Source organism: Ochotona princeps, chromosome 32, assembly GCF_030435755.1.
Source record: "Ochotona princeps isolate mOchPri1 chromosome 32, mOchPri1.hap1, whole genome shotgun sequence".
NCBI classification, from domain to species: Eukaryota; Metazoa; Chordata; class Mammalia; order Lagomorpha; family Ochotonidae; genus Ochotona; species Ochotona princeps.
Window position 1 is genome coordinate 4,091,862 of NC_080863.1, and position 17,444 is coordinate 4,109,305.

Sequence of the window (17,444 nt, forward strand, 5' to 3'; positions counted from 1 at the left end):
GCACAAAGAGTAATAAGTCAAATGGAAAGATTTAATTTTTAAGAATCTTTTAATGCTGTTTTCTCTTTTAAACATATGGAGTATATTAGCAAGTTTGTGCAATATGATTCTCAGCTTTAAAGCTGTTGGTAGTTCCAAATATTCACATTGGACATTTCTCTTTCACAATGAAATATGTTAGTATTATAAAATAGTGCACTCTTATTTCAGATGTGAACTAAACTGTAGCTACCTTTGTTTCTTGACTGCAACATTTTATGAGAACTAGAAAGTTAAGTGTATACTATTGATTGGACGCCATTCTTGGAATTTTTCTAGAATTATTTAAGTGTCTTATTTATGGCACAATATGGGTCAGTTTACTCCGAGGAAGAACAAAAGGCTGAATCTTCCTTTTTCTTTTTAAATAAAGCTAAATTCCTATCGGCAAAGTTTGACAACCATATGATATAAGCAGTACAAGTTAATCGAACATGATAACTGGAAATGAATCAGTTAGCCAACAGACCTTAAAAATTATTTGTCAAAATATACTCTTTTTTCAAAAAAATCTGAACAAATTTTAATATCATTGCATTGGAAGTTAGAGATCTATGTTATAGCTGTGTAGAGCTGTGATTATTAAAATTTCTCAAAACACTGAGAAAGCCCTCAAAATATTATATTAGCCTAAAATTAGGTTTTCAGTTCCACTGTATTCTCAGATATTTGACTAAGATAAAAAATAGCCAAGTTAAATATGATCAAATTGCATTATGTCCTATACCTCTTGTTGGCAGCTGGCTGTAACGGTAAGCCATCTGTACGTTATCAATTTATCTCAATTCCTTTCAAAGTGGTGCTAGCAGTGATAATCTCAACTTGATCTAATGATTACAACACTGTGAAATAATATAGAAAAGCCATCTTCCTAAATGCCTTCGTTTGCACATCAGAGGGTGACATTACAAATGATTATTGCCAAGAGACACGTTTCATTCTGGTCATGTCTTTCTTCTTAAAAATATTTTCTTTGTCCCATTTAAAATTCATTGCCCTTATTCATCCTTTCAGGCACGGAAATTAAAATTTATAACCACTAAATCATGGCAGCATTCCTAGACGAGATTAGAATAACATATATTTCCCTCAGCAGCTTTCTCAGGAACATCAGAAAAGAAATTCATAATTTATAAGCATTTTTGCTTTATTTGTGACATTTTATTGCAATTGGAACCAAAATATTTGGTTCAGATGATGTTTGAAGTTAAGATCAAGATGCACAATGATTTGTTTTCATCTACTGTGTATAGAAATGTGTACTTTCCTTATTGACACATTCTGATGAAGTCTTGATTCATATTGACTGTGTATGTATCTAAAGATACAGCTCTAATAGTAAATGTGTTAACATAAGTAACTAAGAAGCTTAAGAAGCTTACCTACTGCCGCGATTAGAACCAATGCCCATATGGGATCCTGGCGTGTGCAACGCGAGGACTTTAGCCACTAGGCTACCACGCCGGGCCCAAGATATTTCTATGCATGCTTAGGGAAAATCTGAACCTTCCTGCATTACTAATGGGATATCATCTCTTGTTTCTCTGCATTTGGATAGAAAGGGGGCTGACTGTGTGGCCAGGGGTGTGATTTCACTGCGTTCTTAGATAAGGACAGCAAGGAACACTCTTAAGACTTTGCCGTTTAATTCATACGCACCGGAGTGTTGGGGGCCATTCCATGTAGGGTGCTATGCTTTCTAAAATTCGTGTAGACATTAACAATCGACAGCCTGTTTACTTGACCTGGAGCGTGCACAGTCATGCATGTGAGCAAGGAAGCAGAGTCACAACAACAGCTTGGAATCACGTTATGTAGACGCACAAGTTAACAGACGAAGATGCAGTTAACACCGGTCAGGAGGTCACAGGTGCTTTTTCCACGTCACATGACAAGAAAGTGAGCCCATGTCTCTTTCAGTCATGAAGGGAAAATGGTTGAAGAACCCAAGATAGATAAGGGAAGGCATGAGCATTTTTTAAAATGTAAAATGATGACAAAGCTGTGAAAAAATTGCCATTAGGAAAAAAATCAAATATTAAAAATCATGTTTGCATAAGCCAAATGCAGCATTACACAAAGGTCATTTGCATTCATCTCCAAAGAGAGTTGCAATCAGAAGACCTGTGTAATATCCTTCACTTTCTATCAGCAGCTCCTTGACAATACCTTGAAAATGTCTCCATAGGTCATTTTTGCTTTAATATATAATTACTTTTCACCCAAGCATTCTTTCAACAGAGGCACTTAACTTAAATCAATTTCTATAATTGAATAACTGAAAATTATCTCATCACTCCAGTTTCACTTAATATTTCTGAAGTATGAAGGAAAACACTTGAAAATGCCCCAGATTCTTTTCATCCACCTTCACCACAAAACATAATTCCACAAAGCCTGGCTCTCTCAGCATTATACTTTGTAAATGAGACTTTTTTAGTTTTAACTGGAGGAAGAAATAGGAAGGGTGACAGTATGGTCCTGATTCTTTAATCTGGTGAAATAGACAAGAGAATTCATGTTGTGACCCTCTACCTTAGTAAGCAAAATCCAACTTGTCATATCTCACACTGAAATGCACAGGTGTTTAACTCATTTATTGATTCATACTGATGCTTACTGAATCTCAAACCTGCTTCCAGAAACATGCGAAACATCGAATATCAGTTATAAATGAACCAACCAGTGATCTAAGCACTGCTTGAGCATACCATCTTGCTAGATGTTGTAACTACATCTAAAGTTAAAAAACAACAACCACAAAAACCAAAAGCATAGTGCTTAGCTTGGCCATCTAAAGCAGCACCTGAAATGTAGCAGGAGCTAAACGAACAGCTCTTTTAAAACATTTACTTATTCATTTTGAAAAGCAGGAAGGGAGAAAAGGAGAGACAGGGATGTCCCAACAGTTGGCTCACTCCTCATTGCCTACAGTGTGAAGCTGGGTCAGCCAAAGCTGGAGGTAGGAACTCTATCCCTCTCCCCCATAAGGAGGGCAGGGACACGAGTGCTTCTCCCTGTCCAGGTGACTTCATTAGGAAGCTGGAATCAGGAACAGCTCTGGGACTGACGCACTTGCACTTCGATATCGGAGGCAGGTGCCTAGCCATTATCTGTCTGCCCCTCGGTAAGCAGCTCTTAAAAATGTATGAATTAGGTTATTTATACAAAAAGAGGAGAGAGAGAGAGAGAGAGAGAGAGAGAGAGAGAGAGAGAGAGAGAGAATGAATCATCCATCAGCCTGTTCACTGTCCAAATGGCTCAAAAGGTGAAGTCTGGAACAGGCCAAAGCCAGGAGCCAGGAACTCCATCTGGATTTCCCACATGAGTGGCTGGACCACTGCCTTCCCAGGAACGTTAACAGGGAGCTGAATGGGAAGCTGATCAGCCAACACTCACACCCATGCTCTGAAAGGATGCTGGTGTCACAGGCAGCAGCTTGACATAGGGCCCTGTAACCAGATCTTCTAAGCAATTCTTGAATGGCAGAAAGAATATCATTGTTAGTTACAAAGTCTTACAAGGGCAGATACTGCTTTGAGAGAACAACGATATGACGGAAATCCCTGAGGAAATAAGGTTACAACCTTGGTAATCTAGTATGACTAAGAATTAGAGATACGAGCAGATATCTGAGGTCAAATGAAATATGTTTGCCTTTAGTGAGTGTATGAGACAGCAGAATATACTGAACGGATTATTTGAGGTATATTAAGCAAGGAAGGATTTAGCAAAAACAATTTAGTAAGTTTGGATACTTCGTGGAAAGTGGCTAGAGGAGAAACAAGTGTGGAACTGGAAAGATAAGACATGTGACATGTGATGATGGTTTGTTCCAAGGTGGCAATTGAAAATAATCGAGATATAAAATATATCTGAGAAGTAGAAATTGCATCAATAAGATGGAAAAGTGGGCCAGGCATTTTGAAACAACAAGTCACTGATTTTAGTGGACGTGTAGCAGATGGACTGAGAGCCCCCGGTCTACTTGTAACCCAGAGATGACCACAGAACCCACATATGTGCAATGTAGAAATACTAAACTGGGTCTTCAGCAATGGCCTAAATGTCCAGTTCCCATACCACTCTTAATAAATCAGAGTACTAAAGGAGTTATCAGAGGGCAAGAAGAAAAGCTAAAAGTCATTTGATATGCCCAGATTTATAAACCGTTCTATACACTAATAAGAAATATGTGTCAGGATTCATCCAGCACATTGAAATTCCTATTTAGTCTAAATGGTTCTCCATCTTATTTTTTTCATTCCTGATGGGCATAAAAAAAAACCCTCCCATCTCCAAGCAGGAAAGGAAGCTGGTGATGCAGCACTTTTTTTCCTCAGCTGGCATAGTGCTGACTGGCTTTTCCACTCAGTGCTCTCGTGCTCAAGCCGGAAGGACAGGGCCAAGAATTAGACACCTAGGCTCAAGCTTGCCTGACTCAGGGTGGCTCCAGCAGCCCCACACAAGTGATCAATTGACAGATGGCCGGCTCTCTGCTTGTCTGCCTTTGCAGGTTAACAAGATGCCTCATCTTGGTGGAAGCAGGCTTTCAGTTTCCATTTAAGCCTTTAAATATTCCAGAAGCAGATTGTTACAGGAGGTGCAGGGGAATGGCGCTCGGGTCCTCTGACGCTGGTGCTGCTCAACCCTTTTGACTTAGACAATGCAATGTCTCTCTAAAAAAGCACATACAAACACACAAAAGCCTCATACAGTTAGTGGGATATCAACCAGGAATACAAGAATGGTTAAGATCATCTGAGATTCGATCACATGTAAATCAAACATTCTCATTCCCCACACACTTTAGTATAATGAGTCAAGATCGGGCATCTCATCAGAAGCAAATGAGACATTGTGTGAAGAGCAAAGGTCAGGTCTGAGATCCATTGATCAAGCTGTATCACACGTTGGTGCATCACCAGCAAATCCTTTAACTAATGGGGAGCCAGGCTTTACTTCAAAGCCATGTTAATAATAATGCTGATAAGACAGCCAGCGGAGCCAGTAATGTAATAGCTATGCTTAAGTCACAATAAAGTTTCTTATCTATATAAGGATTGAAATTTTTATTTATGCCACTTCACTGGTTGTCACTAGGAAGAGTCTTCTTCAGGTTTCAGCTGCCAATGACAGAAACTGCCTTTCATCTTACAACTCAGGATTTGGATATTGGGTTAAAATGGTCTGTCTGTAAGCTCAAGGTTTTTGTTGTTTTACCCTACATGTGTTTCCCAGTTTACAAACTACATTGTTCATTTATACATCAACATCAAGCCAAGAGCTCTGTAAGCTTTTACACACATTTGTAGCTTCACAACCTCACCTCCAGGTGTCACATTCAAGTGTTGAATTTGACAGAGTACAAAGAAACCGACCAATGGCACTTACCTCTGTCACTGTCATAGAGGTAGGCAAACTTGTCCCACTGGTAGTACTCAATCAAGCTGAGGAGGGCCCCTTTCATGTCAGGTCTCATCTGAATGACAAATGGATGGGTACCATCTGTGGGGAAGCTGGGAGTGATGAAGGAGACGTGGAGGGTTCCACAAAATGATGTGATGGTGTTTACAGACTTCTTGTCATAAAATCCAAAAATAGCATAGACTCCTCTTGAAAACTGAGAGCAGACTAGAATAGAAAACACAGGAGGAATAAGTTATTATGGTTAGCATATAGTCACAAAGATTTGCTTGAAAGCATCTTTTATAGAAGTTCAAAATCATTAATAGATGGTATGTAATGGTCACCAAAATTTACAAGCACATCTTAACATTCTTTCCAAGGAGTTCGAAGTGATCATCATTCAAAAAGGATTTCCATTTCCCTTTAAATCATCAGGCATAAAATCTTCCTTTTAAAAGATGATGAAAATGCTCTGGAGATAGTAAAAGTTGTGGTGGGGCAACACTGTCAACGTACTAAATGCTAATGCTTTGTATGCCTTAAAATAGTTCCTGTTAAATTATATCATCTCAGTAAGAAACTCTAATGTCAAAAAGTAGAATAGTTCTGGCTATCACATATGGATTATGGTTTAACACATCTTCGAAACATATTTTAGGAAAGGCACAGAAAAATGTGCAAAAAAATTCATTAGTTAATAAACTAACACACAAACTTGTGTCTTGCTCCCTTCAATTCAAACTCAGACAATATGTTTTTGTTTTGTTTTGCTTTTTTTTTAACTGGATTGGTGAACTAGATGTCCTACTGCCCTCTCTGTTTCAGTTGTATCCCTTTCATTCTCTGAAACAGATCTTTTGATACCTCTTTGAATAATAATTTTAAGACTGATTCCCCATAACACTCTAAAGAAACTGTCTTCAAGATAGTCCTAGGGCCAGCATTTCAGGGCTACCACATGGCTTTGAATAAAAAAAAAATTAGTAATGGATGTTTCTCCATCCCAGTCATCATTTCAGTCTAACAAATGCGAAGCAAGTGTCCAGTAACACAATCCAGCAACACAGAACATAATGCCATCTTAAATCAATCAACCCTATTTAAAGAATTAGACTAATATGATCTAATTTCCTTAACAAAATAGATGCCTTGTCAAAAACATACATTGTTTTCATTAATTGGAGTACTGCTAAAATATATGTAAAGTCTAATAGCCAATCTTAGAGATTCTCTAATAGGCGTTCACTTTTAGTAATTGTTTATGATGTGAATTGAAAAGATAGCAAGACCCTATTTATTTGAGTGATCATCATTCAGTAAGGGTTTGCATTTCCTCTTAACTATTCCTGATATTCAGTTCAATTCTAACCGAAGCAGCTTTTTGTGCCTTATCAATATAACCTGTCCATGGGAATCATTTTTATCACCAGTCTTGCAAACCAGACTACCATTTCTCAGCAACTGAATGTATGTTTACATTTATTTTATCTAAGCATAAAGCAAAGATGAGATTACCTGCTTTTTATTCTTGTCCATATATTTTTGCTCTGCTTTGGATGTAGACTTTGAAAATAATCTTTAATATGTCAAAACCCTCTATCAATAATTCATAGATATGAAAAACTTTCATTGTTAAAATGCTTCTAGGCAAACTCTAGGGTGATTTTTTTTTACTTTATACAATGACATATGTGTACTGACATACAGATCTTAAATTTTAAATTTGCTCAAGTTTTTGTTAAGGCTTAGATCCTAAATTGATGATTCCATGTGACATATTAAAGGGGAGAATTGCTATAAAATTCTCTCTGAGTCCATTTGATTTCATTTCCTGTAAAGCAGCGGCATGTCATCCAGACGCTCTAGGAATATCACGCCATGCAATTTATGAGCAAGACTTCTCATCTGAACTGAAATGGCTTCTATGATGGAAGTAGCAGCCAGCGAGAAAGCAGAATGCTTGATAAAATATGCCACTGCTTGGTTCCGTGGGCACTCATAATCAGGAGCCATACCTTTCGTTTCCCATTTGTTTTAGGCTCTGGAGTGAGTTGTCAAGGGACTTCCATGCTTATCGCAGCCATCTGGAAATGTTGGCTTAAGCCCAACAGGCACAAGCTGTACAAAACTTCTGAAAAAAGTACAATCCACCTAACAAGGCAATTCTCCCATCACTTCCTCCAAGGAAATTCAGCTCATTTGCTAATGAACAGAGTTTTACCACATCAGCTTTCTGGATAATCTTTGGTCCTTCTCAATTTCCCATCTTTTTTTTTTTTTTTTTTTTTTTTTTTTTTAGCATTTGGTGGCATACATTCAATTGTTTGTACAAATCCTCAATTTTTTCATGCATTTCTCTCTTAAGGTCCCCTTACTATGCATGCAATTAATAGCCATTTGGTCAACATATCTCATTTCTCCATGTTTATTTACTTGTTCTGTTTTTAAGTAGGTTGTCACTGAGATTAACAACCACATTAACAATCAGAATGCTGCCTTAAGCTAAGACAATTAACACAGTTGGCAGTGACTATCTAAAAATGAAAAACTGGCTGCTATTCTTCTATATTTTACTTGTTAAGTATTTATTCAAGAAAGAAAGAAGGAACGAAATAAATAAAGGAAATGCAGAAAGAAAGAAAATCTTTTATTTGCAGTTCATCTTCAAAGTGGACACAGTGGCCAGGACTGGGTCAGGTAGAAGCAAGAATCTAGGCCTTCCTTGTTGGTAGCAGACACCCAAGGCCTTGGGGCCATCTTTGCTGCATCCCTAAGGATGCTACCTGGGGGCTGGATTGGAAGTGGAGCAGTGGAATGTCCCAGGCTGCTAAAATGGGATGCAAGGATTGCAGACAGCGGCTTAACCTGCACCACAACACTAGAATCAGTTGCATTCTTTTTAGCACCTAGCCTCAAATACCCAACACTGCAAACTAATATCACTACTCCTTACCAAACAAGGGTACATCAAAAAGTTCATGCAAAACCGAATTAAAAAATACAGTTTATTTAGGCATAGACAATTTTGAAATATCTTCGCAACTTTGTTATGGTTTTGAACACTTATTATGGATACTGGAGTCTTTTGTCACGCTACCCAAAAAAATCAGTTGCAGTTCTTTGAAATTACTTCTCCATGATTAAAAGTGAAATTAGTCATTTCATTTTCATCTCTACCTTATTCTTCAGTGGTATCTGCAAACTCTAAAGCCGTTCCCAACTTTAGATCTATCCTGTAAACTGGAAGGTTTACTATTATTGATGCTATCAACACAACATGTTTTTTTTTAAGAGTTACTTATTTTAAGAAGACCAATTTATTTTAAAAATAATTATAGAAAGATAGAAAGAGAGAGATTGGAAGAAGCGAGACAGTAAGAAAGAGAGTTCTGTCTGTTGATGCGCTTCCCATTAAGCCACACGGCTGCACCTGCTCATCCTGAATATGGGAGCATAGAACACGAAATTGGTCCCTCACCAGGGTGCAGGGGACGAATACCTAGGGCATTTTCCTCTGTTTTTCCAGGTGCAATAATAAGGTGCTGGATAGGAAGTAGAGTGACCAGGACTCAAATCAGCACCCTTATGGGATGCCTGCTTAACAGACAATAACATAACCAATGGTGCCACAATGCTGGCAGTCAAACACAACTTTTGAAGTGATAACCAGCATATTCTACAGTCACCTCTGGAGGAAAATAAGAAGGCAACTTCAGTTTGGCCTCTGACACTATGACCCTTACATTTCTAATTCTAGAATAATTGTAGTGCATAGAATGCATTTGCTTTGAAACTTAATCCCGATTGCAACGACACTCAAACTGAATTTTCCTTGAATTAAATATTTAACAGCAAAGGCAAGTCTTTGTAAAAGACACGTTAGGTCAAACAGCAGAAATGTTGGTCTCCTGGTTGTAAGCAACTTGCTGATTATTTTACTTTCTATTACAACTGGAGATAAGAGCCAAGCGCAATGCCGATGGTGCATCTGACATGTGTTTTTCTCTTGGATCATGCTGCTCCTTTGTGCTGCTAACGATCCAGTCTGGGATGCTTCCATGGACAGGTGGAGGAGTTGCTGTGATCTGCTTGTGCTTTTGAAGAGCACTGCAACAAATGGGATAGCTAGAGCTTTTCTCCTAGTCCTGACAGTTGGCTTCTAATCTTTCAGCCTCCCGATCTCTCATTATAAAACTTTCAATTGTATATAAGTTCCACTAGTTCCATAAAAAGAAGAAATTACTGAAAATTTTGTACTGAAAAGTTACATTTTACTACAGTTTCCCTCTTTTGCTCATCACACCGTAACTATTTCAATCATTTTGGTTCAGTGATTTAGAAGAATGAACTTATGGATCTTTTTCGTCTGGTTCCTGCTGCCCACCAAATGTATCTTCTTCTACTGATTTTATTCCACATTAGCCAAGCATTTTAAGAATCCACTGTGCACAATTCCAGGTGTCAGGTAGACAGCATTAAGCAAGACAGGTTAGGTACCTAATTACATGAATTTAGAGTAGCAGTATTTTTTGTAAAGATTCATGTATTTTTATTGGAAAGGCAGATCAAATTTACCAAGAGAAGGAGATACAGAGAGAAAGATCTCCCATCTGCTGGTTTACTCCACAAATGGCCACAACCACAGAGCTGAGCTAATCTGGAGCCAGGATCATCTTTCAGGTCTCCCATACAGGTGCCAGGTTAGAAGGCTCTGGGCCGTCCTCCAGTGCTTGCCCAGGCCACAAGCAGGAAGCTGCATAGGCAGTGGAGCAGCTGGGATACAAACCAGAGCCCATATGGGATCCCAGCACTTGCAAAGTAAGGATTTAGATATTGAGTTATCACACTGGACCCAGTAGGTGTACAGAGAGAAGACAGAATGAAAGATCTCAAATATACTGGTTCACTTCCCAAACGGTCAAACTGGTTGGAGGTGAACCAATCCCAAGACAGGAGCCAGGAGCTTCTCCCAGGTCTCCCATGCAGGTGTAGTGTCCCAAGGCTTTGGGCTTTCTTGACTGCCTTCCCAGGCCACAAGCAGGGAGCAGGATGGAAGTGGAGTAGCTGAGTAATAATGAACTGGTGCCCATACAGGATCCTGGTGTTTGAAGCGGGAGCATTAGCCAATTGAGACCTCACGCCAGGCCCTTTACAAAAGCACATTAAAGTTTAAACTAAATACTCTAAAGACAAATGCTGGTGCACATGTAATCATCACATAAATATGCCATTTGCAACAAATGCAAACTCATTCTCTGTATCTCTGTCTCTCAAATACAATTTTCATTTCTTAAGTGGAACTACAACTCCTTTGTTCTCAGAAAATGTAGATATATATTTATGCAGTGGAGGTGAACTGCCTCTCTTCTATGAGGGAAGCTATTTTAACGTTCGCTCACTTGGGTCTACACCTGCTCTCTGAACAGGGTGGATGTACGCTCAGCAGCAGGTAAGTTAACACCTTTCACGAAACTCCCAGTTCTTGAAAAGCCTACACCTGCTCTGTTCATCCTCTTCCCCAGGCCCAGCCCAATGCCTAGCCTGCACACTCTGCAGGAAGCGATTGAATGAAACACTTAAATGATTCAGAGGAAACATGAAGAATAATAAACACACATCCCAACGACACTTTGTATAAATTGGCCCACTGATGATTTTCCCTATATCCCTGACACACACATCTTTATGGTGATAAATTACTTCTCATTTGCATACATTTTGATGCCATTTTTCATGAAAAGATTAAATGTGGTCCCATATCACCACTCAGTGGTAGAAGACTATGAAGTTGTAATAAGACATTTTTCTTCCTCGCACAACAAACATTTATCCTTTCTGACCTTCATGCTATGTTTGCTGAGTGAGGAGAAATGTCTTAAGTCTATTGCCGTTAACCATATTATACGCAGCTTTTAAAAATCTGTAACATTTATTCTGGCTTCATTGATCATCTGAGATAGCAGGCTATAGAAGCGCTGCAGTTACACACAGTAACTCTCCTGTGAATTTTAATGTTGGGTCTTGGACATTTAAACGAAATTTACCTCCATTTACAGATGATGCAGTTTCACAGAGCCGAGAGCCATTTTTCATCCACTGCGCATGTATTTCCCTCTCGTAAACACCGATGGTTCTACCCTCTGCAAGTTCTTAACTCCTGCTACGTGCTAAGTTCTGGGAACCCCACGCCCTGATGTGATTTCAAGGTTGTGCCAGGCTAAATGAGTGCCCAGAGGCCTGGTGTCCAACCCAGACTGTGACAACAGCCAGCTCTGCGCTCCTGGCAAACTGCCACTTTCACGTGTCTTCATGCCCTCCAAGCGCTCATGGAGCTCAAACTTAGCCCTGGATCACTGATCACCAAAGAAAGAAATTCTAGAAAAAGTCAAATGAGGCTTGATTGTCATCATCCACACCCTTTCTCATGTGACATATGTGTGTGAGACATGAAATATCTTTTCTGGGATGAATGTCAAGCATTCTCACATGTTTTCACAGTGTTTCTTGCTGTCCTCTTCATAATATAGTTCTTTTCACTTCATCTTGTCCTATTGATGTCTATAATTTTGGACTATTTTTCTCTGCATTCACTGTCACTCTTGTTTTTGATGTCTCAAAAAATTCTCTACTCTCTTATCTGTTTGCAATTATAATATGCAAAATTGAAGGATTATTCTTTTATTTAAAGATTTATTTATTTTTATTGGAAGGGAAGATTTACAGAGAGAAGACAGAAAGATCTTTTATCTGCTGCTTCACTCCCCAAGTGGCTGCAACGACTGGTGCTGAACCAATCCCAAACCAGGAACCAGGAGCTTCTTCTGGATCTCCTACCCAGGGTTAGGGTCCCAAGGCTTTGGCACATTCTTTGCTGCTGCTCCAGGCTAACAGCAGGGAGCCGGATGAGAAATGGAGCAGGCAGGACATAAACCAGCATCCATATGACACCCCAGAGCTTGGAGTCGGGAGGGTTAGTCAATAGAGCCAATGTGCCAGACCTGTTTTACCAAATATATATTAGTTGCTATTTTAGCCTTCATTAATGTTGTAAAAGTTGTGATAAAGTTTACTGTTTGCAAATTAAGGAGAAAAAAATATCCAACATCTTAAAGATTTCTACTTAAGAGTGGAATTTTGGGGCCTGGTGCGGTAGCTTAACAGCTAAAGTCCTTACCTTGAACGCACCGCCTGGATCCCATATGGGCATTGGCTCTAATCCCAGCAGCCCCACTTCCCATCCAGCTCTCTGCTTGCCGCCTGGGAAAGCAGTCAAGCATGGTCCAAAGCCTTGGAACCTTGACCTGTGTGGGAGACCTCAAAGAAGTCTCCAGGCTCTTGGCTTCAGATCAGCTCAGCTGCAGCTGTTGCAGATGCTTGGGGAGTGAATCAGCAGACGGAAGATCTTTCTCTTTGTCTCTTCTCTCTGTATATCTGACTTTCCAATAAAAATAAATAAATCTTCCAAAACAAGAGTGGACATGGATCGTCCTCCACTGCTTTCATAGGCAGTTAGCAGGGAACTGGATCAGAAGTGGGGCACAGGCTGCATGAACCAGCACTCATAGCACCACAGGCAGGTACTTTTCACTGGTACTTTTTTCACAGGTACTTTTCACTGCACTGGTACCCTTAAAGCAATCTTAAACTTTTTTCCCTTTTAATAAATCCTAATTTATTCATGTCCACATTTTTTTTCTGAGAAAAATTTGAGGAACATATTAAAGTCATATTTTTGAGAAGAAGTTCATATTCAGCTAGATTCATCTCCATAGCCATTTCTGGAACATTCATAATCAAACCGATGTGATTATAAATCACATCTTGGCTGGCTTATCAGCATCAGTTTACAGCCCAGTTGCAATTTGCCTTGTGGCACTTTACACCCTGCTCAGCAAAGAAACTGTGAAATGTGAAAATGAATGCAGCATTTTTTGAGAGGCGGAAAAAGAGACAGAGCGAACTCCCCTCTGCCAGGCAGGGCACTGCTCTCAGGTTTCCCACCCGCACGTCGGGTACTCCATGACTGGAATCATCACCATTCTCTCCCAGAGTCTGCATTAGCAGGCGAGTAAAGTCACAAGAGCGAGTGGAGAAAAGCCAGGCCTTTTGATCTCAGTCACAGGCATCTTCATCAGGAGACTGAATGCCTGCTCCCCAGTACGTTTTCCAAGGGGGGGAAATAGGCTTTTTAATATCTCACCCGCACATTAGCAAGTTTCAGTTTTGGAACTTCCCTTTCTGATCAGTGATCCATACCATCACTGCAGCATCAGCCAGATTTTTAGCCAAAAATGGAAAGGTGGCTAGCTATTTCTTCAAAATATCCAAAGAAATGGTGGATGCAGTCATGTACAGTCTCCTAAAAGCAGAGAACACAGCACTCTAAGACATGGTCCTGAACACTTGTATTCCAAGCCAGAGCACCTGGTTCAAGCACCACTACTTTCCTTCGGAGCAGCCCCTTATTGATACACACTGCGGGAGGCAGCCTGTGATGGCTACAGCACCTGCGTCCCTGGTACCCACACAGGAGACCTGGGTAGGGTTTCTGACTCCTGGCTTCGACTAAAGCCAGCCGCTCCACTGCCAGCCAGCTCCCTGCTTGTGGCCAAAGAAAGCAGTAGAGAAAGGCCCAAAGCCTTGGAAATCTGCATGAGAATGGGAAACCCAGAAGAAACTCCTGGCTCCTGGCTTTGAACCAGCTCAACACAACTTGATCAAGATTCTAAACTCTTATTATATAGAAAAGTAAAATAATTTTTATATATGGGAAAATAGGAAATCTAGATGCAGATATGTCAGCTGCTAAAATATTATTAAAAAATAACACCTAAGTAGCTTTTAAACATTTCCTTTTTCTCCAAATTTTTTACACATAGTTGAAATTGTGAAAGAGGGCCTTTGACATGTACTTAAAAACTAACTCTAACTAAAAGAATAAACTAGGTGACCTAGTTTGCTTCTGTGTCTTTTTGGGAATCTGGTGCATTGTTGTTGGAATGTCAGCTCATACCCCTGCTCTCGGTTCAGGCTAATGACAACGAAGGGAAACTAGGCTGCAAATAACCAAGTGACAGTCCCACGCAGACATGAGGAGGGATCCAAATTGTGATATTTTGTATGGATTTAAAAAAAAAGCTTTCAGCAATATATTTCCTAGCTGAAGCTGTCTGTGAAACAACAGTTATTGTGGGTGAATTGGCACAGAATGAGCAATTTGTTTCTCACACTTCCCTGACCCGGAATGCAAAGTCCTTGACCCATTTGTCTCCCTCTGTCCCCTCCTTATTCATTGGAACTTCTGCATCCTTCCACCAACTTCTACTGTTATTGAAACTCCAAGACAGCAAACAACCAGTTTTCTGTACTCTTATGTTTTCCTAAATATTTATTATCTGTCCTTCAAACTCCTCAGTGTTGTCTTGACTCAGAAAATACTGCTTGTCTAGAAATATTTTCTTTAGGTTCCTATTCCTTATTAACAGAAGCAGCGCATGCTGATGTATATGCCACACAGTCCATGCAAATCAGCACATCTCCCAGAATCCACACCCTTGGTTCCTAGGCTTCTTGATGCGCTCGGCATGACCAGGAATGTAGTGCTGGCTTTGGAACTTTGTAATGATCAGGTGCTAGAATTATCATAAGGGTTGTTCGTGAAGTTTGGAAGAATAACAAGGCTTGACAGAGGCTAAAGGCGTATTGGGAAAGTGCTACTAGACACTGGAAACATTAAAATCCATGTGTGGAGTTAACCAAAACATTGTTAAAGCTGTCACCTTACATAAGTTTTCTGAATCTGTGGTTTGATGTCTGGCAGTAATTAAGGGAAATTTCACTCATTATGACTGATGTTGGATTCTGGTTCCCAGTACACGCCTGAGCTAGCTTTGGGTGAACTGTCGCCTTTGAAAACCATAGCAAATGATCTTGGTGGCTCTGAATTCACCACCTGATTATTCCCACACCCCTGCCATGTCTCACTCTGAGACTCGCTCTACCTCTTCCGTCTGTTTTGGAATTTTAGGAAACCTTGCCCTTCTCCATACCTGGTGTCCTAGATCAAAGCACCTGCAGTCACGAGGCCTGTCAGGATACTACAGTGAGCTGCACGGACAGGGATTGTTTCCTGTTGCCCAGACATCGCAGGTGCGTTGCGTTAGAGAGGCTGGGCCCTGCCTCTTCGAATACGGCAAACGCCTTTCCATTTCCTGCCCAGGATTCGTGTGACTAAAGGAGCTGGTACCGGAAATCCCCTTTGCACCAAATATTTAGGTTTTCAGAAATCCCCAGTAGAGTAAATGCTGCTGTAATCATTGCTTCGGAGGGGCAGTCTTTGTTAGGAAGGTTGTGTGCCGGTGTGTGGACGTGGCCGTGTTTCTCCTCCCCCTGCTGCAGGCACAGGAGGCTTTTGCTCTAATACTCACTGCGAGAACTAGGTAGAACTCCAGGAGGTGATGCTACTCCCGGGTCACCTCTGTCCCCACTGATGTTGTGCCTGCTGTGTTTGGCCATTACTCATAATAGCTTGTGGAAGTCTCCAACTAGAATAGTAAATTCACCAGCAGGTGGAACTCATCAAAGTGGCAGTGGTGGGGAAGGGCAACGAAAGAATCCTCTGGAGTGTCCAACTCAAAAGCTTGCCCACACTGAGCCTTGCCTGTGTCTGGCATTTCCACCTCACACTCTCCTGCTGGCGGATGACTTGGATGGTAGATGCCTACTGCGGGGGGCTGTCCTTCCCCACACCTGCCTATGTGTGTCCCTACTTTGAGGGTAGTAGTTTACTGTGTGGCCTCATTTCTCTGACAGATTTAGCAAGCGCTGTTTTTCTAGTCTGTTCAAATGTTAGGCGTGTCTGGACGGAGTGACGACGACTGTTCTTCTTGCTTGCCGGACTGGAGCCACAGTCGCACTGCTTGACTTTGGTCAGTCTCGTACTCCCTTCTTCTTTTTTTTTTTTTTTTAATCACTTTCGTCCATAAACAACATGAGCTACTTTCCAGGGCCCTAAGACAATCCACACACAGAGAAAATGTTAGAATCCATTAAAAAAAAAAAGCTCAGAGATGATTGCACTGTAATATTATAAATGCTGATTTTTTATTAATTGGTGGATGCTTGCTTTGCAGAAAGCAAAAAAAAAAAAAAAAAAAAAAAAAGTTTGGTCTCCCAAAGCGGCTGCTTCCAGTACCAAATAGCATTTCTCATTAACGAGAACAGCACAATAAACTGCTAGGATTCATCAGTAAGAGCAAACCTATGCCTCGTATTCTTAATTCCCATTCCAATGAATCAGATATCACATTTTCTGAACGTACAGGTTGATGTTTGAATTTCAGTGTTTGAATACAAAAACATCCCATTGGCATAAACAGCTTAGTCTTAAAATGCCCAGTGATACAGAGAAACAGATTGCATTTCTAACAATGCAGAATGTTTTTGAAGCCACCACTGAATTTTCACTCCTTCCTTTTCCTCCCACCTTCACTTTTCTTACTTCACTACACAACAAGCTTACTGTTGCATTTTCCTTCTAACTCCTTTGCTGACTTCCTGTTTGTAATTAATACCCATGGAACCACCACAGAATTTTGTTTTCCCTGAATCGTAAGATGCACGCAATGTTTTGTTATGTGATTATAATTAAGAATGAGCTCACTTGTGTGTCTTTCTACCCAGAATTTGCAGTTGAATTTCCCAAAATTCAATTTTCTATCTCCAACTGATAATACAGGAAATAAGTAGTTAGGAAAGGTTTAAATGCATGAATAAAAGAGTGAGCCAGCAAATGAGATGTATCAGAATAATCAAGGCAAAATGGGCCAGAGCATGACACATTTTAAATGTTCGCAAATGACCAACCCAAATGAACCAACTGGAGTTGCGGGCCAGGTGGCAACCTGGATGCAGAAGCTGTGAGGGCTGCCAGGTGGCGGCGTACTCTCAGCGGGAGCCGCACCTGAAGAGGACAGCCTGCAGCCTGTGAGCCACGA

At 40.4% G+C, this 17,444-nt stretch overlaps 1 protein-coding gene across 3 annotated transcripts in view; it reads right to left on the minus strand.

Annotated features, from left to right (window-relative positions):
- Positions 1–17,444, minus strand: part of GRIA2 (glutamate ionotropic receptor AMPA type subunit 2) — a 95,352-nt gene that overhangs the window by 46,738 nt on the left and 31,170 nt on the right. For all 3 annotated transcript variants that reach the window (XM_058657544.1, XM_058657542.1, XM_058657543.1), the window contains exon 3: positions 5,434–5,673. In XM_058657544.1, the coding sequence (XP_058513527.1) occupies positions 5,434–5,673 (240 nt within the window). The remainder of the gene's footprint in view (positions 1–5,433; positions 5,674–17,444) is intronic.